The sequence below is a fragment of the Nilaparvata lugens genome, chromosome 1 (assembly GCF_014356525.2).
Source record: "Nilaparvata lugens isolate BPH chromosome 1, ASM1435652v1, whole genome shotgun sequence".
NCBI classification, from domain to species: Eukaryota; Metazoa; Arthropoda; class Insecta; order Hemiptera; family Delphacidae; genus Nilaparvata; species Nilaparvata lugens.
This window is the reverse complement of record NC_052504.1, coordinates 57,372,420-57,396,007: the sequence shown is the minus strand read 5'-3', so window position 1 is coordinate 57,396,007 and position 23,588 is coordinate 57,372,420. Positions and strand designations below refer to the sequence as shown.

The 23,588-nt window shown below is 35.1% G+C and overlaps 1 protein-coding gene across 1 annotated transcript in view; it reads right to left on the bottom strand.

Annotated features, from left to right (window-relative positions):
- The window catches only part of LOC111054918 (disks large homolog 5), a 105,454-nt gene that overhangs the window by 30,576 nt on the left and 51,290 nt on the right, over positions 1 to 23,588 (bottom strand). Inside the window, exons 12-19 of the mRNA XM_039437708.1 lie at positions 23,204 to 23,334; positions 21,606 to 21,756; positions 19,581 to 19,703; positions 18,154 to 18,435; positions 17,122 to 17,462; positions 8,482 to 8,743; positions 6,272 to 6,670; positions 1,510 to 1,793 (exon numbers count right to left, since the gene is read on the bottom strand). Of these exons, the coding sequence (XP_039293642.1) occupies positions 1,510 to 1,793; positions 6,272 to 6,670; positions 8,482 to 8,743; positions 17,122 to 17,462; positions 18,154 to 18,435; positions 19,581 to 19,703; positions 21,606 to 21,756; positions 23,204 to 23,334 (1,973 nt within the window). The remainder of the gene's footprint in view (positions 1 to 1,509; positions 1,794 to 6,271; positions 6,671 to 8,481; positions 8,744 to 17,121; positions 17,463 to 18,153; positions 18,436 to 19,580; positions 19,704 to 21,605; positions 21,757 to 23,203; positions 23,335 to 23,588) is intronic.

The following is a 23,588-nucleotide window of genomic DNA, read 5'->3' as shown; positions in this document are numbered from 1 at the left end:
TATACTATCATTTTATTTGGATGAATAAAATACAGATAATATATATATATCATAAACTATTCAAATGATTCGATTTTCAGAGTAGGATAGAACTTCTAACCTAAACTTCCGTTGACATTCAGATTGGCCAAATTTCAAGTGTGCTAAAACAGCTGATCAAAAACTTTTCATTATTTGTGTTTATCATTCAATAATTAAAACATTTATAATAATATCATCTTATTGTCATTTGGAAGAATAAAAAGTATAAACTCAACCTCTTACATAATTGAACATAATCTTTTAGACAAATCAGAATAAAAAAAAATAATACTTGGACAATTTCTTGATATTCAGATTACCTCAGATTTGCTAGAACTATGACCTTCCACTTTTGCTTTCGGAAGTGCTTAGAATAGACAATTATTCTCATATATATATATATATATATATATATATATATATATATATTGTTTATTTTTCTGTGTGGCGAAAAATAACGTTCTCACCATGGGCAAAAATGTTTTTCCGGCTCTCAATCTTTTCTAGTCCTCGGCCTACGGCCTCGGACTTGAAAACCGATTTCGAGCCAGAAAAGTCTCATTTTCGGCCCTAGGTGCGAAATATACTATTACAGGCACAACCGCAAAGGTCGTGTAACAATGGCAATGATGAAAGAGTAGACTAGTTGAATATTAATAATTTACTTATTCTCAGCTATTATTGGAGGCATTACATTTTTATTATATTGGAGTGCTGTATACATTTTTAATTTCATCACATAAAGAAGCTGACAAATTTGAGAGAAGCGAATCTTAATATTTTTCATCTTAATATTGTGAAGCTTGACATACAAAAAAAAATGATGATAAAAAAATCTAGAGGAAAAATATGAAGAGGCTACGAAATAAAAGATATAGATAAACATGATAATTTACTAATTTATTCACCATTCATATAATAAATAATCAGTACCAATAATGTATATTTTCTTTTTTATATCATTTTAAACATCATTCAACTCATAACCCATGATCCATGTCCCCCTTGAATCCCTCCTTGGGGTTTCCTCCCAAAGAACATAGTTGGATATTTTACCATTATGCTTAATCTTGTTTTAATAAGTTTATATTCCTTCTATTTTTAATCCTAGAGTGAAAATTGAACAAGTCTCTTCAATTATTTTTATTCCTCTTATCTTTTTGAGTAAGTGTATTTTTATACTCATATTCTTTTGTAATAAATGAAAGAATAATTTTCAATTCAAGAAATAGGGAGAGTCTCAGATTTGTATGATTTCAAATTGCCTAGTGTATGAACATAACCTGAAAGGTTCTGTTCAATTAGGTTTTAGAAGTAAAAAGGGAGGTTTAGGTTTTGGCATTTGAATGGCAATATGTTAATAGACTATTAATTGAAATGTTTCGATAATTTCAGACAATGAACACAAATAACGAAAAGTTGAAATGCTCGCACATTTGAGAAATCGCACACATGAATGACACCCCAAAAAATATTTAATAGTGTTACCTGAACCGTTGATTCTCCTTCTTTCTGGGAAAGGTGCCGCCCTCGAAAGTGGTGTGATGGTAGGTGTGATGATGGTGGTGGTCATGCGTGGCCGGGCCACCCCTGAAGTGGTGCAAATGGGTGCTACCACCCCCCACCACCTGGCTGCCCCCGCCACTCCCAGCATAGGAGCCGGGCCGCTCTGGCTTCCCGCCGCCGCCACCGCCGCTGTGGTGGTAGTGTTGCGACACCAGCGACTGCGAAGAGTCCACTGACGGCGAGTGCGTGTGGTGCACCTCAAACACCAACATACACAATAAACAATCAATCACACGATAAGATACAACACTATAGAATGGTCCACGTTACAATGGCAATGAAGAAAAATGGGATAACAGGGTTGCCGATTTTCTATACTTGACTCAATCTTGTTACAGACTGTACTGGAACATAGCTATCCAATATAACTCAAATCATCCCAATACGTTTGAACTAGTATTAGTTTACATTGTTATTAACTTCACAAAGATGAAAATTGGGAGTATAAAATTCAAAATTCAAAATGTTTTTATTGCCGTGAACAAATAGATGTATTGACAAAGTCATCAGGTAAACATAATATACATTATACATACATTTCACATAGGTACTCAAAACAGAGAAATACTATCACAGCCAACAGTCCCGCGTACTTAGTTTCATCACAGTTATATAAAGTCATATTTTTAATTGGCAATAACAATATTATAATAGAGGTCGAATATTAACATGAAATATCAGCTGCCAACATCTCCTCAATTGAATAAAAAGCCCTATTTTTGAATAGTTTGGAAATTGCGTACCTGAACGATCTAGAATTTTTATCACGGATACTTTCAGGCAGTTTATTGAATAATTTTATACCGATATATACATACATATGTTGTTTTGGAGAGTCGTACCCGCCCGGTATTTATTTGTTTACGCTCTCTTGTAAAGTGCTGATGTACATCGCATCTTAGATCGAATTGCCTCAGATTATCTTTGACAAATGTCAGAGCTTGCAGCATAAATATACAGGGCAGAGTCAATATGCCGTTTCTTTTAAAGAATGGCCTGCAGGAATCCATTCTACCAAGATTAAAAATGGTTCGCAGAGCTCTTTTCTGACACAAAAATATGTCACTGGCACCACTTGAATTGCCCCACAGTAGGGTGCCATACTGTAAATGAGAGTGGAAAAGAGCAAAATATGCCATTAACGTTAAATCAGCACTAGTACACAATTTCAACCTCTTCAATAAGAATATTACTCTGGATAGGCGACTGCAAAGAGCTTCAGTGTGGGTACTCCCAAGTGAGTTTGGAATCAAGGTTAATCCCTAGTAGTTTTACTGATCTTTTTTCACAATTTCTACTCAAACCAAACAATATAGATTTTGTTTTGCTCTCGTTCACTATAAGCTTATTTGCAGAGAACCAAATATTGGCTCTGTTGGTCATAAATGTTGTGATAATTTTATTTATTTCAGAAGACTTATTTGAACTCAGAAGCGTCGTGTCGTCTGCATAGAGAACAGTTTTATAAGGGATGTATGAGGGTAGATCATTCATATATACTATAAACAGGAAAGGGCCCAGTACAGAACCCTGAGGGACTCCTCCTGAGACCTTCTTACAAAAAGTGACAACTCATTACCATTCAATCCATAGTAGTGCAGTTTTTCTATAAGTTGCTTGTGTGGGACAATATCAAAGGCTTTGCTAAGGTCCAAAAGCAGAGCACTAATCTCTTCACCATTTTCAAAGCCATCAATAACAAAAGACACAACGCTTTCAACTGCTTTAGTAGTGTTCAAATTACGTCTGAAAGCAAACTGCGCCGACTGAAACAATCTATTCTGCTCAAAATATTTCTCAATTTGAATTTTTATTGCGCTTTCCATTATCTTGGATATGACAGGTACCAGAGAAATTGGCCTATACTGTAATTATTAATGTTGTTCTTATCTCCTTTTTTATATACTGGTACTGTCACAGTGACTTTCAAGCAATCCGGATACACCCCTACTCTAAAAGCCCAATTTATAAGGAATGTTAAAGGTTCTATGATGGCATCTATAATTTTCCTCAAAACAAAATTGGATAATCCAAAAACATCCTCTGCCCTGGAATTATCAAGTCTTGAAACAATCGTACAAATAACGTCTGGTTCAACCACACACCACACAAACGGCTGTTGATTTGTCTGAGGCTTCAACCCAGATGCAGATAGAATATCAATAGAACCAATATTGTTGCAATTATCACTCTTTACCGAAATCATATTAGAAATTCCTGCAAAAAATCATTAAACTCTTTAGCAGATAAAGGTGGTTCAGATTGTGACTTATTCTTTGGCAGTCGCCCTGTTTCATCATTTATAACCCTCCAGGATGCTTTGCACATATTATTGGATTTCAATATAAAATCAGCATTTGCCTTTCTCTTAGCCAAATCGATTTGATCTCTATAGAGCTGTTTCAATCTTCTATGATTTCCTAATAGTTCAGGATTGGTCTTGCATTTCATATGGCTAAAATCTAATAGAGTTCTAATATTATTCAACTGAGGAGTGTACCAGCTTCTTGCACTGCTATTTTTTTGACCATTTTTATTGAGGCTGATTTTTCTAGTTTTAAGAGGACAACATCTTTTGAAATTATTAGACAGAACCTGCATAAAATTATTGAATGCTAAATTTACATTATCTGAACAGATTGTTGCAAACCAATCAACTTCATTCAAACAACGTTTTAACTTGTTTATACTGGTATCATTCAACACTCTATACTTATAGCTAGTTTTCGCACTTCCATCATCTACTTCTCCAGTGCTGAAGGGAGTCAGGCTAGAAATCCTCAACACTAGCCCTAAGTGATCAGATAGATGCGGCGGTTGATTTGTAGCACATGTATACGTTGTAGGATGAAGGTTTGAGATGTGTTTATCTAGACATGAATCTAATCTTGTGGGAAGTGAGTTGATAAAAAACCAGTCATAAGACTTCAATGTGTTGAGAAAAGCTAAAGTATAAGAGCTACTTCAATATTAAATATAATAAAGATGATAACAATTATAAAGAAGTGAATAGAAAATGAAATTCGTGAGGAGGAGAAATTTGAAAACGACAAAATCAAGTAAAATTTATTTTACATTCATCAATAAAATATCCCTTTTCATAATTTGATTCGAAACTTTCATAACTGAGATCAGATTTTTATTTTCACACACATCTGAAATCTCAGCGGCTAGTTTTAAAAACTTTGATACAACAATCTGAACTTCAAATCAACAGAAAATAAGTTATTCGGTAAGTATTCTATTACAGTTTCTCTAAAAGGTAAAAGCAAAATAGAAATCCTTTTAATAATGAAATTTCAATGGGAATAATTCTATAATAACCTTTCAATATTACTACCGGTACCGGTAAACTATCTGTTTGTGAGGACGGACCAAGTCCACGATGATCAAAGTTATCAACTCATAAATAAATGTCATTTCAGGAATAGTTCATGTTTCCTATACGGTGGTCTGAACATTATTTCATTTATTCAAAAAGAAATTTTAAAATCAATTATACGACTTGTCTACTCAAGTATTTTGTTAGAATCAAAATAAAACATGACATTGAACAGCTAGAAAGGGATAGTGCTATCTGACTTGTCGAATGATAGGAAAAGAAAGCAACATCATTGTAAATTAAATACTGCCATTATAACGGGGACCTCACTATAGAATAAGAACAAATAAGTTGAAAAAACGAAAAGTAAGTTAATAAAAAACTAGCACTAAAGAAACAAATGCAGAGTATTGGAGTAAAATAGAAATATATATATAGGATAACAAATATAATGAATAATATCACATGTTTATTCAAGTCCGATATGAGTAATTATATCTTACTTATTCAAGTAATTATCCGAATAATTGTCGAGATTCCTGATATCCAGTTCTAATGAGTATGTGTCAGCTTTGTTTTGAATTGAAAGTTTAGATTGGAAATTAAGGTGAGCGACTAAACAGAGTGTTTTGCGGAATTCAGTTAATTGAGGAGTTGGGTGAGATAGGTGAAGGATGAGAGTACAGTAGGAGCCAGCCACATAAGGAGTTTTTCAGACGATTCGGCAGGGCTAGAAGTTCTCCGATTGGCTGATTGGGCTGGCGTTCAGGACTCAGCAGATAATCAGCCAATCGAAGAGCTTCTTACCTGCCGACTCGTCTAAAAAAACGCATCATGACGCGTGGCTCTAAATGTGTGTAGGTTTTTATTGTTGTGAGTAACCGGTATAGATGTAGTTTTCTTTTAAATGTTATTCAATTATGTGTAAAATATCAGCCAACTCCTGGTAGATGGTGTGAGGACCATTGCTATAAAAAAACCTTTTGTATATTATATTTCTTGTGGAATGTGAATAAAAATTTTTGTATTATTATTATGATCATTAAATAGAGTGTTTTGGAACTTGGAACAGGTGCATGGGCACTTCACATAGGTCAATCGAATAAAAACTAGCAATTGCTAGTACTCAGTAATTTTCAAGAAAATGCTACGATTTGAGTCAATTGTATAATCTTATTTCTTATCACTAGTTGCTAGTCACTAGATTCTAGTTTTATTCAATCGATCAAGTACAGAGGAATTTTCTAATGTTCCTCATGTTGGGTTGAGAGAGCAATGGGGTCAATCTGAAATATTTAAAAATAAGCATTATTTATAACAACTGATACATCAAATATTAGCATTTGTTTGCTAGCAACTCACCGGTGACACAGGCGAATAGGGCGGCTCAAATGAGTAGGACCTCGAATCAGACAGAGTCAAACTCAAACTATCACCACTGGCACCCCTTGGGGGGCAGTGCGAGTGTGTGTGATGCGACCCACCTACCCCCATTCCACCGCCCCCACTGCCATAGTGGTGGGGCGGCGGCTGACTGCCTCCCCCCACCCCTGGTGGGTACAGTTGGGAGTAGATGCTGGTGCGAGTGTGCGCATGCGGGTGTGGGTGTGGTGGGTGGAGGGGTGGGGGCGGTGTGGGTGCGTCGGCCCCCCCAGGAGCGCCCCCCGTCGGACTGGGACTGGTGTCTGACGAGCCACCGCCATCGTGATGGTACGACGACGACGGTTTGTGCGTTTTCTTCTTCACGTAGTATTCGAGCACCTGCAAAAACCACAAATCACATTCTAAATTAAAATGAGCTACAATCTTCTAGTCGTAATATTGGAAGTTGCTATAGTCCGTGTAAACCTTAGTTTGCAGCACGGGGCTTTATTTCCGATGATATTTCAATAGGAATGGACTGAAATCAAAAAAAGGTCTACACTCTCTTTTTCGCTCTTTCTCTCTCACAATTATTACACAGGCTCGCTGGATTTTATGAAATCTGGCAGCGCTGTACTCCACAAAAGCAATGCTGCAAACTAAGGTTTGTACAGACTATAGCAGCAATTTATTTTATACGCTGCCAGTTAGGAATAACCTATAAATAAGCAATTGAGATTATCTAAGCATGCATTGTTACACAATAAAAATACGGCAATATTAATTTGCGGCCATCAATTTTTTGAGGATTTTTTTCTGATGAGCTCTGGGCTTGTGCGTGAGTAATGAGACGGATGATGATGAGAGATGATTTCAGACATGATTGAAACGACAAGAACGACAATGTAGTCAAATAATTTGTCGTAAAATTCAAATTATAATAAATGTGGAAGGAAAATACGCTCAAGAGCTCTCACTTATTGATTAACATTGAAATGGTTTCAGAGTAAAAGAAGCTACAGATACTGACGAATGTCTAATTGAACAAGTGCCGATTCAGTATCATTAGATCATCAAGACATTTATATTTGTTAATAGAAGGCAATAAGACATATTATTGAAATACATTTAGGTTAATTTCCTTGAACAAAGCAATGCAACACAACACGACTATAATACTTGAATGAAAACAACAAACATATAAGAATAGAATATTAATCAACCTCTCAGTAATATTGTATTACAGTATGTTTCATTTGTTTGTATTTTCAATGTTGTGCTAGTTTAGAGCTTGTTCACATGACAGCGATTTACGCTCGGTTGGCAAATCGCTCGGTTTGTCAGCCTCGTACACATGACAGCGATTCATGAGCGGATGCGCTCGGTTATGATTAATAATTACTACAACATCTATATACTCAATTTCTATCACTATATTACTCTTATATTTTGAGAAGAAATATTAATTCTATATTACTGCTTCTTATATTATTCATATTACTGGACTAGAGACTACAACCGCCGCGATTCGCCGGCGACTACTAAAACCGAGCGTTGCATGTGTACGGCACCATGTGTGTTTCCCTATACCTGGCAACCGCTCGGTTGGTCAACCGCGCGACAACCGAGCGTAAATCGCTGTCATGTAAACACTTAGACACATGCTTTTTGTGTAAGTTATGCTAATTTTAAATCAGTATTTTTATGTTATTTTCATTATTGATAGGTTCCAGGCACCACTTTATAGGTCACTAAGGTGCGAGCAGAATGAGTGAGTGGCTATAACTAGGTGGTTTTGACAATATCAAATTGTGTTTTCAATTCTATATGGATATCTACAACATCAGCTTCTCAACAAAACAGAAAGCTAAAACTACGAAAAACGACAGCTTCATGAAACACAGAAAGTTAAGACTACGAAGAACGTCATGAGAAGACTACGTAAATGTATCAACAACAATATTCCATCCAAAAGATACAATTCTTTCAAACGTAATGTTGATAAATTGCACAAGTGTACAGTCATCCCATCCCAGTAGTTATTTAGTTAGAATAACTTACACAACAAGCATGTGTCTGACTACTACAACTAGCTAGCACTAGCTAGAGACTGTGTTGACTAGCACAACATTGACAATTCTGTCATTTACATACACAATATACAAATGAATACATGTAATAAAATGCAATTGTATTTTATGAAAACGCACCTCCTTGCCGATATTGCCAGACTTGACACTCAAATCGATGCTGTTGGGATCAGTGGGGGGGCCAGCACCGCCTCCGCCCGCCTCACCGCCCCCACCACGCCTCACAGCCTCCCGCTCCCGCTCGGCGGCCGCAGTGCAGCAGGGGGGCAGGGGGGAGTAGCCAGGTGGCAGATTGTTGAGCAGAAAGGAGAGCGGCAGGCGCTCCTTGTTCTTGCGCGGGTGCACAATCGTGCCCGTGGCGTGCTCTATCACAGGACCCGATCTAAAATTCACATTCGTTTATGCTCTTCTTCAACATCAAATTAAATTTCTTCATTTATTAATTCAAAATCACATAACCAACTTTATAACTGAAAAGTACTAACGATATGAAACATTTCAAAAAGGAGTTGGAAAAGTATTGAGTTGAAAAAGTTCTGTATAATGTACAAGATTTCCTCTCAAACTCGAATTAGTGTTAACTTAAGCCTCGTTTCCATTACCACAGATTCAGCGCTGCAACATGAATAGAGATAGAATGACGGGAGCTTGTAATAATGAAAACGGTCCACATCATTTCAACTCGGCTGTTGTTGCAGATTCATATTTCACAAATATTATTACTTATCCCTTTTTCTATCAAATTTTAACTTCCTTATAAATAAAGATAGAAAGATTATCTTTCCAGATTTGGATCCAGCACCCCCAAAAACTAAAAGCGTTCGTCAGATTTCAGAAAATTCCCGAAAATAAGTGAGCTTTGGTCACTTTTATATATTTTTATAGTGCTCAAGGACTAAAGTTAGTGCTAAGTTAGCGTCGATTTTGTCATTGCACCCACTTTCATGCAGTTTGCGCCGAAATGGAAACAATAGGCGAAAAATTGTAAAATACGTACAACAAGCTAGCGGAGTTCGTCGTTTTGTTGTGATATTGCAAATTGCCAAAATGGAGGCTAGGATTAAGTGAACTATTGTATAGTTTTTTTACCTATCAATCTAACTCGTCTTGTACACCATTACTGGAGTTTCCAAGACGTTAAAAATGAGAATTACGATATTAAAATCAAATGGACAAGTATAGTTTAAATAGACGAGTATAGTTAATCCATTGTATAATATTGTTTTATATGTACATTCATCAACAGAAATTGACCGTCCATTCATTGAAAGGGTTATTATAGAAGGTATTTTCCTTCAACACTGTACCGAAATTTAATGAAGTAAAGTTGTTGAGGTGAACAACTCAAAATTAATGACTGAATGAGAAATAGAGATCTAGACTCAGAAAGATTAGAGTAATGATTGTTGTAATTACTATTATAATCATACATAGAATAGATTATGAGAATGGAGTGAAATTAAATTCAGTTATCATAATACACTTTATGAAGATAATAATATACAAAATATTATGCCAATATTATTTTATAAGTTATGATTTAATTAATAATAATGACATTAGGCATTATACATTTATTGTGACAATATTGGCAGTTTTGGAAAAAGGTACAGCCCTGAGATTGATCCCTGAAGAAAATATCTTCTATGTTAGCATATCTTGAATTGACAATACATTCATTATTTATGAAAGTACATAAACTAAGTTCTGTGAACAGTAGACCTCACGCAGTATTCTCATCCACAAGTACCTGATTGAAACTATAGACCTTATGGAAATACAGCAATAGACTGGCTTCTCCACACATCTGTGTAATCACTTTTCAGCTGATTTATGATGAATAATACTATAGTCTGATTTTTACTTTCCTTGCCCTATTACCATTAGCCCAGTCAATGAAGGTCCAAAAAAGCAGTTTCGATTCGAAAATTAAATAAAATCTGAATTTCCCACCATCGATAGAACCCTCCCAGAGGGTCATTCTCCCAAAAGTCCCAAGAAATCCTTCCTTTTCCTTTTTATTTCATCACCTACATCACAAGGATGAGGGGCACGTCAAGGAAGCGAATGAAAGTCGCTACTTTTGAATTACACTCTTCACTGGAAATTCCTTCACTGAATAGAGTGGATTGTCTAAAAAGTATTTTTTTAGAGCTTGCTTAAATGGTTTAGGCTCTTTTATACTTTTTATATCGTGTGGCAGGCAATTATGAAAGCGGAAACCCTGTGTATGTGGCTGTCTCTGTGTTTCCTGAGCTCCCCTTGGAGCTTTCCGCCCCAGCACCCTAAAACATGAAAAATGCAGGTAAACACGGGAAATCAATTATCTCTGTAACCATTGATCGGAAACAGTTCTATTATATGCCATTCGATTCGTTACATTATGGACTACAATACTAGTTATATTAATTTTTCCAATAAAATTAACAGTTTTCTTTATAAAATGATATATGTGAAAATTTAGGGGGTTTGTGATTTGATTTTTTTGTTTTCTTCGATTAACCTCGGAAAAAGTAGTTTTAAAGGAAAATGAGCCAAATAATTAATGTAGCCACTGTCATTGCAAATCCATTGATGTATATTGTTATGTATTTGCGATTCGATTTGACGCTGTGGAAGGGGAAACAGTCGACGCGGAACGGCGCGGCTGAATCTCTTAGCCATAGTAAACAGCAAACTTGAAATCAATTATCTCTGTAACCATTAATCGGAAAAAAATCTATCATATGTCATTCGATTCGTTACATTATGGACTAAAATATTAGTAGTACTCATTTCCTCAATAAATCAAACAGTTTCCTTGATAAAATAATATATATGTAAAAATGTAGGGGTTTTTCGATTTGATTTTTGTTTTCTCCGATTAACTTCAAAGCAAATAATCTGAGAAAATTTGACAAATAATTAATGTAGCCACATTCATTGCGAATCCATTGACGTATATTGTTATTTATTCGCGATTCGATTTGACGCTGTGGAAGGGGAAACAGTCGACGCGGTACGGCATGGCTGACTCTTTTCACCATAGTAAACAGTAAAATACAGTAGTAGGCCTACTGCTTTCTAAGTTGCATCTTATTCACACTATGCCATCTTATAACAGTGGCACTCGAAACAATCAATTTTGTCTATTGTTTTGACATGCGATGAAATAATTTTCACATTTTAATTCTCTAAAATCATTTTGTTGTTATCTATGTGCTAAATCATGCATTCTATGACAGACAAAGATATTGTTTGCAACCGAAAAATATCATGCTATTACATAATATAATACATATTATATAACAGTGGCAATTTCCTGAAAAAATCATAGCGTGCAATGTTTGCTGTTTTCGACAGTTAATATTCTCCAAGCCAGGTGATAATATACCATCAGTTGAGCCAAATATATATGACGGCTGAGGCATAAAAAAAATTATACATTGGGCTTGTTGAGTTGAAACTTTCTATGATTCTCTCTGTAAAGTAGCTTATCTTCCGTTCTTACTAGTTGAATCTACATTATTTAGACAGTCCAATATGAAAATTCAGTAGATTCTAAAGATGGAAGCCATGCAAACATACAAATTAAGGAAGAGGAAGCATGCATAAAAGGTAGGAAAATCATGAAAGTGTTTCACATTTAACCACAAAGTACCCTACCGTATAAGATTAATTGAAAGACGATTCATCATCTTCTATTATTTTTGTTAACATATGATTTTTCACTTCCACTCGCATCTTGTCATTCATTACACAAGGTAGGCAGAAGCTTTTCTTTATGTCGATTAATGTTGATTAAAATTGATTTTGATTAGAGCACCAAAATAATAGATCATTTTCTATTTGAAGCATTCAAATTAAATCTATTGAACATGATTTCTTATGACTTAGCATTCACAGATTTAGTTGAGTGAAGCTATTTGGAAAATTTACCTGATTATCAATTCCATGGTTTTTATACCATTCTAGTTCATTGTGATCATTGAAGGGTTGAAGTGATAAGTTAGTTCAAGTGAATTCTAGTACACAAGTATATTGTGCTTATAATGGGCTCTTCTTTATTTTCTATCGACGTTTTCCTCCAGTAGAGAAAATTTAAAATGTTGGTTTTACATTTTATAAGCTTCATAAATATTATAAATTAACGGTAATATAAATTTGATAAGTCCAATATCAAATTAATCGATGTTGATTTTCATTATATCGCTTTGTATCAATGTTACCAGCACTGTTTGCAATTCATCACTATTCTCTCAAGAATTAGTTTTTTATGAATTTCATGATCTGAAAATTGAAATTCGAATGCTATTTGGATGACGTTCACATTCCACTAGTTTTTTTTACAATAATTGTTACGTTGAAGAGTGAGGCAATTCAATCCATTTGGAAGTAAAAGGAAATCACAGTGCGATTTGAACAGTGGATAGTAACTTTGAAATTCAGTTGCTCAATTCATTACGGCTTGATACTATCATTTGTAATAATAGTTGATCAGAAATATGCATTGTATATAATGTTTATATTTCAGTTTGACCAATCTTCTATCACAGTCTCGTTTTCATTCATAAACATGATAATCCTAAATAGTACGTTGATTACCTTAAAGATGTAGCTTATCTTACGTCGAACAATGTACAATATAAACAATTTTCATTAAATTACTATTATGATGATCATTGGAATTCTGCCTGTGATTGAGAAAAAGTCATTTTATGAGCCTTGAAATTCGTACCTAGAAAAAGTTGCATTATTACTAGAAATTTTGTTATTTTTACTATTTATTATAGGTACTGTACATTGATTTTTGTGATTATAGAGATCAACTACTTTATTCTGAATCGGGATAAGGATAAATAGGGAAATTGTGAGATGGGGATAACATCCATAGTTACATAGCATCAATTTGAAAGCTCTGATAATAATGATTTGAACGGAACTGCGATTCTGGCTTGGTATTGCCTCTTCATGTTCAGTGAGAATATTGGTAATATTTGTTAATATTTGATTCGAATGTGCAACAAATTAATCTACTTTCAGCTTGAAAATTTTCAACTTATCAGGAGTACAGTGTTATCATATAGTATCACAGGTAGGCCCACCCTTTTATTTTTTTTGTTCACGTGATCTGATGATATTCATTCCATTATCAAGTGTTTAAATTATAAAGAGTGATGAAACAAGATAAAACACAAGAAAAGCTATGAAAAGAAATTCTGAATCTTCATTTTTCACAAAATAAGGATAAGATGAAGGAGTCGGACACATAATATATCATGAAACTTCGTTGAAAAACATCAGTATCTGAAACTAGAGTTATCAAATTGTGTTACCTCTATCTCGTATGGAGAATGCACACTTCAAATTAATATAATAAATTCTGTGAGCAAACAACGAAATCCTGATTTTTATCATGAGCATGGTTAAATTAAGAAAATTGTAATATTTTTTTAGAGTATTGGAAAGTGAGAATCTATATACAGCGCATGTCAAAACAATAGACAAAATTAATTGTTTCGAGCGCCACAGTATAAATGAGATGCAATGTAGACAGCAGTATTATTCTGTTTACTATGGTGAAGGGAGTCAGCCGCGTCGGCTGTTTCCCCTTCCACAGCGTAAACTTGAATCGCAAATACATAACAATATACATCAATGAATTCGCAATGAATGTGGCCACAATTCGTTACATTGTTCTTTAAAATTAATTGCTTCGAAGTTAATCGGAGGAAACAAAAAAATCAAATCGAAAAACCCCTAAATTTTTGCATTATATCATTTTATCAAGGAAACTGTTCGATTTATTGAGGAAATGAATCAGACTAATATTGTAGTCTTTAATTTAACGAATTGAATGACATATGAGAGTTTTTCTTACGATTAATAGTTACAGAGATAATTGATATCCAGTTTGCTGTTTACTATGGCTAAGAGAGTCAGCCGCGCCGTTCCGCGTCGACTGTTTCCCCTTCCACGGCGTCAAATCGAGTCGCAAATACATAACAATATACATCAATGGATTCACAATGAGAGTGGCTACATTAATTATCTGGCTCATTTTTCTTCAAAACTACTTGCTTTGAAGTTAATCTAAGAAAACAAAAAAGTCAAATCGCAAACCCCCTAAATTTTTACATATATATTATTTTATCAAGAAAACTGTTAATTTTATTGAAAAAATGAATATATCTCATATTGTAGTCCATAACGAATCGAATGGCATATAATAGAACTGTTTCAGATCAATGGGTACAGAGAATTAATTTTAATTTTAATTAATTTTCCGTGATTACCTGTATTTTTCAACTTTGAAGGGGGCTAGGGGGGAAAGCTCCAAGGGGATTTCTTGGGACTTTTGGGAGAATGACCCTCTGGGAGAGTTCTATCGATGATAAAAGATTCAGCTTTTGCTACATAGGTAAGGAGAGTATTGCTTTCCAAAAAAAATTAAGGCACCCTAATTTCAAGTTTCCTATACGTTTCAAGGTCCCCAGACTCCAAAACATGGTTTTTGGGTGTGTGTGTGTGTGTGTGTGTGTGTGTGTGTGTGTGTGTGTGTGGTGTGTGTGTGGTGTGTGTGGTGTGTGTGTGTGTGTGTGTGTGTGTGTGTGTGTGAACACGATAACTCCATTCCTAATCAACCGATTGACTTGAAATTTTAAACTTAAGGTCCTTATACCATGAGGATCCGACAATAAGAAATTCAATAAAATTTAATTCAAAATGGCGGAAAAAATGGCGGATAATTACTAAAAAACCATGTTTTTCTCGAAAACGGCTCTAACGATTTTCTTCAAATGTATACCATGGATAGCTATTTATAAGCCCTATCAACTGACATGAGTCTCATTTCTGGGAAAATTGCAGGAGCTCCGTAATATTCTTGAGAAAAATGGCGGATAATTACTAAAAAACCATGTTTTTCACGGTTTTCTCGAAAACGGCTCTAACGATTTTCTTCAAATTTATACCATGGATAGCTATTTATAAGCCCTAACAACTGACATGAGTCTCATTTCTGGGAAAATTGCAGGAGCTCCGTAATATTCTTGAGAAAAATGACTAATAGTTACTAAAAAACCATGTTTTTCACGATTTTCTCAAAATAACTTGACCGATTTTTTTCAAATTCATACCCTGTTTAGTTATTTATCAGCTCTATCAACTGGCATGAGTCTCCTTTCTGGGAAACTAATGGGGGGGTCCACCCCATCCTTGAGAAATGGAATAGTAACCTCCTTCTCGTGCATGAGGTAGGTAGGTAGCGCAGTTCATAAAAAGAACACATAGTCGAGATATTTCATCTGTAGAACAGCTGTTTTGACGACTTTAAAAAAATGACGACTAAAAAAAATCATCGAATTTCACAATTTACACAAAGGAAAAAGTACTCTGAAAAGAATAATTATATATACACATATGAAGTAGTCTGATCGTAGTTGCAAATATTTTGACGCCAATCGTCATTATGTTATTCCCCTAAATTATTCTCGTCTAAGAATGAGGCTTGTAAGTCATGACTGCTCTGGGAATCCTATCAATCTTTATCCTTCCAATATGCCCTAGAAATATTGTATTTCTATTGAATCTATATATCCAGTAGCCATTTTTCATTTTTAAAGAGATAGATCAGAGGATGAATGCTGTATAATTATCATTAGATCATCAAATACCAAAGTACAACATCAAAGTACACATCACTAAATACCTGGAATATAAGGTGGTAATAACTTGATATGAATGAGTCAATATTAATATATTGTGGAAAGCACTAATCTCCAATAAACATTTATTCAATTAACATAATTATTATACTTTAATATGGTACTGTAAAGGGAATGAAAACTTCTCGTGAATTGAATTACGGTGTTGGCTTTCTAACTACAGATTAAAAACAATTTATTCTTAAAATTTCAGGTAAGTTTTCAGAAGCGTTCTTCATCGACCCCAGAACAAATGACGAGGTACGGTTTGAGGTTGTGGCTTTCTCAATCGAAGTCTTCTGCGTCTACTGCAGGGTCTTTGGAGTCTATATACACATGTACATAAGTCTGATCGTAGTTTCAAATATGAGCAAGGAAAGTTGTGTGAGTGTACCACACCAGATTTTTACTCTAATATTTGCGTATGAAGGAGGCTCCTTTTCCCTTTTATACTAGTAGTTCTGTGAACAGTAGACCTCACGCAGTATTCTCATCCACAACTACGTGATTGAAACTATAGACCTTATGGAAATACAGCAATAGACTGACTTCTCTACACATCTGTGTAATCACTTGTCAGCTGATTTATGATGAATAATTCTGTAGTCTTATTTTTACTCTAACATTGGCGTATGAAGGAGGCTCCTTTTTCCTTTTATATTATCCTTGAAATGCAAAATTTCCAAAAACCTTGTATATACGTTGACGCGCAATTAAAAAATCAACGTACATGTCAAATTTCATGAAAATCTATTACCGCGTTTCGCCGTAAATGCGAAACATATAAACATTAAGAGAAATGCCAAACCGTCGACTTAAATCTTAGACCTCACTTCGCTCGGTCAATTATCATTGATATTTATAATAAATACCACTTGAAATTTTATTTATTTATCACATTGAATACAGATACTTAACATGAGGAAAGGCACAACAGGGTCATGCCCAAAAATGTCCCATTTCCAATTTTTACTATACTGTCCAAATCAAAATGTTAAACTAGTAGTGTTGTAATAAATTAAAATTGTATCTTTGATAATTTATCTATTGTGTTCCAAGTTAATCACAAGCTTACCTAGTCTTAGGCCAGGTGCCTCCGTTCTTCTCTAGATGTTTGGCAGCACTGCTTGCGCTGTCACGAGTGCGCCGCTGCGTCCCCCCACCCCCGCCACCTGAACGGCCAATGGTCTGCGCATGCGCACTGCTGCCAATGCGATGGCTGTCGATGACCGAGTCGAGCACTGCCAGAGCGGCAATCTCCTGCAACTCCTGCTGGCTGCTGTCGAACGATGAGTTCCGCTTACTGCCCCCGCCCCCGCCACCACCCTGGTGCTTGGGGACCGAAGTTTCCTGGTTGCTACCGCCGCCGCCCCATTTCGCCACCACGCGTGGCGGGAATACTGTAGTTGTTGGCGTCTGTTACATAAGGTACATGAAAAATCACCACCTATCCATCAATCATCATATTTAATTGATAATAATGTTTTATTCAACCAATAAAATTATCTATATCAGAGTCTTAATAAATCTCTAACACAATATTAATTTAAACTAGAAAATTCAAGTCTAAAATTTACACTATGAACAGAGATTTTGTGGAATTTCTCCATATTGAGGTGCAATTGAAGATATAGTGTCAGTTCATTGTAGAATCTAGTCTATTGAAAGCCACATTATGAAAGTAATTTACAGGTTCATTATAAAAAAGCCATAATATAATACAGTATATTATAACATAAAAGGTTATTCAGTTGAGAAATGTTGTTTGCTCATTTACATAATATTATTCGCTGATTGTGTTTCGAAAAATATCGTACGTTACTTGGCCGTGAATGTCTCTTGCAGGGCTCGCATGATATTTCAGGCCCGGCCAACGTCTCGCCTGTGAACATCATGCTTGCCCTGCAAACAAATTCTTTCCAGCCGCGTGACGTAATATATTATTCTTGGTTAGGGTCAGAAGTCATTATTTTATTTGTTGAATAAACTTAAACGATAGTCTTCTTATTCAGTTTATTTGTTCTCCTATAAAATTCTAACTTTCTTAGCCACCAAAATGTTCAATTGAAAGTAAATTAGACAAATGATATTATGAGACCATAATTACCAGCCGACTAAGACTCTCCCTTTCTCTTTCCCTCTCCCGTTCTCTCTCGCGTTCCCTCTCTCTCTCGCGCTCGCGCTGCTCGGTCTGCGTGCTGGCGTTGCAGGTCTTGGTGCGCGGCCCTGCCACCCCGCCTGCCTGCTCGCCACCTCCACCGCCCCCGCAGCTCACCGCCCCCACACTGCTACTGCGCAGCGTCGTCAGTGTAAGCACGTCGCACGGTTCGTTCAGGATCAACAGCGCGTCGCGACAACTCTTCAGCCCATCCATTGTTTTGTTGTTGATCTGCAAAACCAGTTTTTAAATCTATCAAGGAAACAAATCGATCACTGTAAGGAATTTGCAAAAGTTATAACAAATAATAACATATTGCACACATAAATAACACATAACACATAAATAATATATTGTCTTGTTCTATTCTTATTGTATTTTTTATAGAACATAAACCTACCATTAGATATAGCAATATTATGGAAGACCGTTTTTGAATTCTCATTAATATAACTAAATTCCTATTTTTATACAAGGATGTCAAAACCTATAATACGTATGAGAGTATTATGTATCAAATCTGATTTGGTATTATAGTAATATAACCAACTGCAGTTTTTCCTTGGGGAAGGATTATCTAGCATAATGTATTTGTGAACCAAAAACCAAATGCTGTGGAGAATGGATTTATGAAATAAAATACATTCAAAGATGTAGTTAATTGAACGAGCGTGGCGACTTTTGACTTGAAGCTTGGCCGTTTGTGGATTTGTATGTTTGACGATAACTATAGAACGCTTTTATTAATAAACTTCAAATCTCAACACATTTTCTTTGATCCATTATACAGATCTTCGTTCTTCAATAAGATTGATTAACTCCTTTATCCTTTATACGGCGAGAAAGGTTACATGCCCAATATCACTGTATATCTTGTAAGCTATAGATAGAATCAATAAGGAGAGCCAAAATTAATAGTTATATGGAATATTGTAAACCGATTCCAACTGGAGATTTCAATAGAACAACTGAATCGAAAATCAGCTGCATTTTGAACGAGTTCTCCAGCCTGTCATGCCCACTATTAGTTAATAGTTAACATAATATTTTGTATTGCATTATTTTGTATTAACTTAATATAATGATTGATTGATATGACTCATAGATACTAGTATTTTAAAAATATTAGATTGACTACAATACAAGCTCTGACATTCTCTAGAGTCTTCTACAATAAAAAAAAATGATCTAAAATTATATATTTGGTAGAGAAGATCTGAGTTTGTAATGAAGGTCTGGAGATAATATCAAATCATCCAAGAGTTAATTTGAAAGAGAAGATATAGATTTGTGGAGAAGTTTTCGAGGTTTACAATCAACATTAACAGGGACCAAGGAATTTCCAATTTTTAATTGATCAAAAGTTCAATACTCACACTAAGAACTCTATCACCAACAGCAATGTTGCTCTCTTTGGCTGCCAATGATCCTGGGCTTATTTTCGATATGTAAATGCCGGTTTCCAAGCTCAAGCCATGATCGTAGTTATTAACCTGCAACTGTAAGAACACATGAAAATGTATCAGTGCTCTTTAGAAAATAAAATGTTTACAGTTTTCTGAAAACTGACGAATAGACTTAGAGCAAAGGTATATATTATATGAAGGGCTCAGAGAAATAATACACCTATAGTCCAGACAACGAAAGATTATAGAGGGAAAAGTTTGGAACACAATTTTCAACTCCACAGCTCTTTTAAGGATAGTTAGAGGATCAACATATCAAAAGTCCTCACCCCTACCACCTGTGCTAAAGGGGTGGGGGTGGTTTAAAAGTACCATTTTCTCATTTTTCGCATATATCTCGGAAACTATGCATCTTATGAACATTTGTATTCTGTGCAAAATTGAAGCTTACAAAATTGCCAACACGTTTTGTCCTTTACATTTTTTCCATATCTCTCATAGTTTCTGAGATATCCGCTCTTGAAGGTGAGACATTTTTTGAAAAAACACTTCTGCCTCCAATTTTTTCATATTTTCGGCCTTATAATTTTTGAAGGATCGATGAAAAAATCCGTGCTGATTATAAGCTGATAGAGCATCAAATTATCTTCAATTTGATGTGTATTTACACTATTTTACGCATTTCCCTACCAGTGTTGCAGCAGTTTTAGTGTTGAGAGTGAAATTTTCTGTTCAGCAACAATACATTAGTTGACAATGAAATTTGAAGGGAATGTTTGGAACACAATTTTCGACATTGCAGCTTTGTTGAGACTAGTTTGGAGGTGGACATATCAAAAATCCCAACCCCTACATCATGTGCTGAAGGGATGAGGGTGGTTTGAAAGTTTCATTTTCCACATACTATTTACATGCTTATATCTTGGGAACAATGCGTTATATTGACATATTCAACTACATAAAAATGAAGCTTAATAAATTTCCTACAAGTTTTGTTTTGTAAAGGTTTTCGATAAATCCGATACTCTTCGAGATATTTATGTTCTAAAGTGATGCATTTTCGAAGAAAATGCTACATGGACTCTGTTCATTTTTCCTCTGACCTTGTTCGTTATTACATGTCAAGCCATGAACTTTGTGCGTTACTACTCTGTATGCTATTTCTTCTCCTGCTTATATCTAGGACTATGTTCAATATATCTCTGTATTATTTTGCATGACAATAGTACAGCATGATAGCCACCTGTTGCAATTAAAATCTCAATTTTGAAAATTTTGGACTATGTGCGTTATTCTTCTGAGCCCTTCATATACATCACCACCCCAATATTACCGACACACAAACCTGCCTAAAGCTTACATTTTCGAAAAAAAAAACTATAAAGTTCACATGATATAAAAGAATATGACTTATGCAAGGGTATCCATGTCTACTGTAAATTAACAATTTATTCAGTTGGAAGTATACAGTCATGAAGTCAAAAATACGAATAATTACAACATTCACTTCAATCTTCAGACTTCCAAACTTTTCATATGACTGAACAGTTCGTTAAGAAAGTCCCTGACGCAAGTTCCACCTCGCCTGAGTATATCATTTAAGCCGTCGACTGTTATATAAGTGGGGACCAGCAATTCAACTTGCATCCGATATCATATGAGTGATTTCGCTAAAAAGGGTTGTTCTTATCCGGGTTTGAATACGGTGCCTCCATTCTGCTACGCAAGCACTATATTCACTAGAACACGGATCACTACAGGTATCCTGTACAACTAGCCTAAATCAACATTTTTTCTCTTCAATATTTTTGGATTATTTCCATGTGTAATTTCAGTGTATATGGTCAAATAAATGGACTCATTATATGAAAAATGATGTATTACTTTCTTTTTTCTCTTGTAAGCCTGATGGACAATAACATTAAAATTGAATTTTGAATCTAAATTCTCTATATTGAAAAAAAACAGATGGAATTTGATGTGATAATAATTTACCTGAGTAGTGAAGAGACACCTGGCACCAACCCTTCGCCTGCGTATGACAATGACAGCTGTTCCACCATTGGCTCGCATTGTTTCCAGCACCATGCGTTTGCTCACCGAACTGCAGTCCAAATTATTCACACGCACTATACAATCGTTCGGTCTGCAATCACAAAACAACAATGATCAAAAGGAAAAATAATATGAGACAGTAGTTAAATTTCTTAGTAGTCAAATCACGGAAAAATTTAATGTCATCAACTTCTATCATATTTAACAATTAACTGAATTACTGAAGAAAATTGATGGAAAATATATGTTCAATTCGCTGATATATCTCCAGATCATCATCTGTAATAGTTGTCTATAATGAGGTTCACGTTATAATGGCAGTATTTGGAAAAGTAGGAAGCGTGTTTCTGAAGAAGAACACTATAACTACACTAGTAGTTCTGTGAACAGTAGACCTCGCGCAGTTATAAACCGCAGCCTCATCTTATACTGTCCATCAGAGTAAATCCTATCTGTATGTCGTGTCGGCGAGATATCGGTGTGAAAACGGCTAATGGCTGTTGGGGTTGGTGTATCAAAAATGATAACATCAAAAGCTAATATCCTTCAAGACATACTGTCAATAGGACAGCCTGAGTTCAAAGCAGAGAAAGTTCGAGAGATAATACTATGTTATTTTAGTTATTAATTGCATGTGCTATTGCACGCAATCAATAGTTAATTTATTTATTCATTCACAATGGAGACAACGGGTTTCCCCAAATATGTCTCCTTAACAATAAAATTGTACAGATACAGAAGAAGAAAGAAAAATAATACGAAATTATGCAATAATAAATAATACAAACAACGAAAATACCACCTAATTCAAAAATGAAAAATACAAAGATTTCAAATACTTATGAAAAAAGTAAAAATAGAACAATTTGAGAATTCAAAATTCCAAAACTATAAAAATTAAAGAATATAATAACAAACAATGAACAAAAATTTTATCAATAGAAAAATAACATTTATAACTGAACGACGTCCCAAACCATATGCACATCCACACTGATACACCAACTATTTATTCGATCAGATCATGCTTACACAAGATTTAATTATTATCATAATAACGCTTTCCGGAATTTAGCGCGAGAAAACCAGAAAACATCTAGGCGCCCAGACAAGCTGTTATAAGTTCTTTGCATCCTATTTGATAGTGCATAAAAATTGCATTCAATGAGGCATGCAATGAGGAATGCAATTTATAGTCTACACAGCTGCGGATTTTTCATCAAGTTACATTGAGATATTGAATTGCATGCGTCATGGCATGCGATTTATAATCAACTCGACAGCTGATTTATGATGAATAATTCTATAGTCTGATTTTTACTCTAATATTGGCGTATGAAGGTGGCTCCTTTTTCCTTTTATATTATCCTTGAAATGGAAAATTTCCAAAAACCTTTTATATACGTCGACGCGCAATTTAAAAAGGAACATACCTGTCAAATTTCATGAAAATCTATTACCGCTTTTCGCCGTAAATGCTCAACATAAAAACATATAAAAAAGTTATATTCATTTCAGTAAATGGTGATAGTACTCACTTGAGTTTGCCTTCAGCGATGCTGTTTTTGTGAACTGATGATACATAAATTCCGCTGTCATTGGGGTAGTGCGGGTCATCGCGACCTCCCACCAGTTCCAGTCCCAAGTCTTCATTGCTTCCCAAGCCACTCTGCAATCAAAAACAAAATTTATTCATTTTTACATTGAAAATATACACACAAATCATATATGAGTGATTGGGAAAGGGTCAACAGATTCAACCCAAAACGGTTTATTTCCCAAATTTTGATATAAATAGTTCCAAAAGTTACAACTCAGCCAGTGTTGAGTTTGATAAAAACATATAGAAATAAGTGGTCAGATCATGTCCTTAGAATGCCTCAAGACCGTTTCCCATTGAATGCCCTACTCCACAAGCAATTA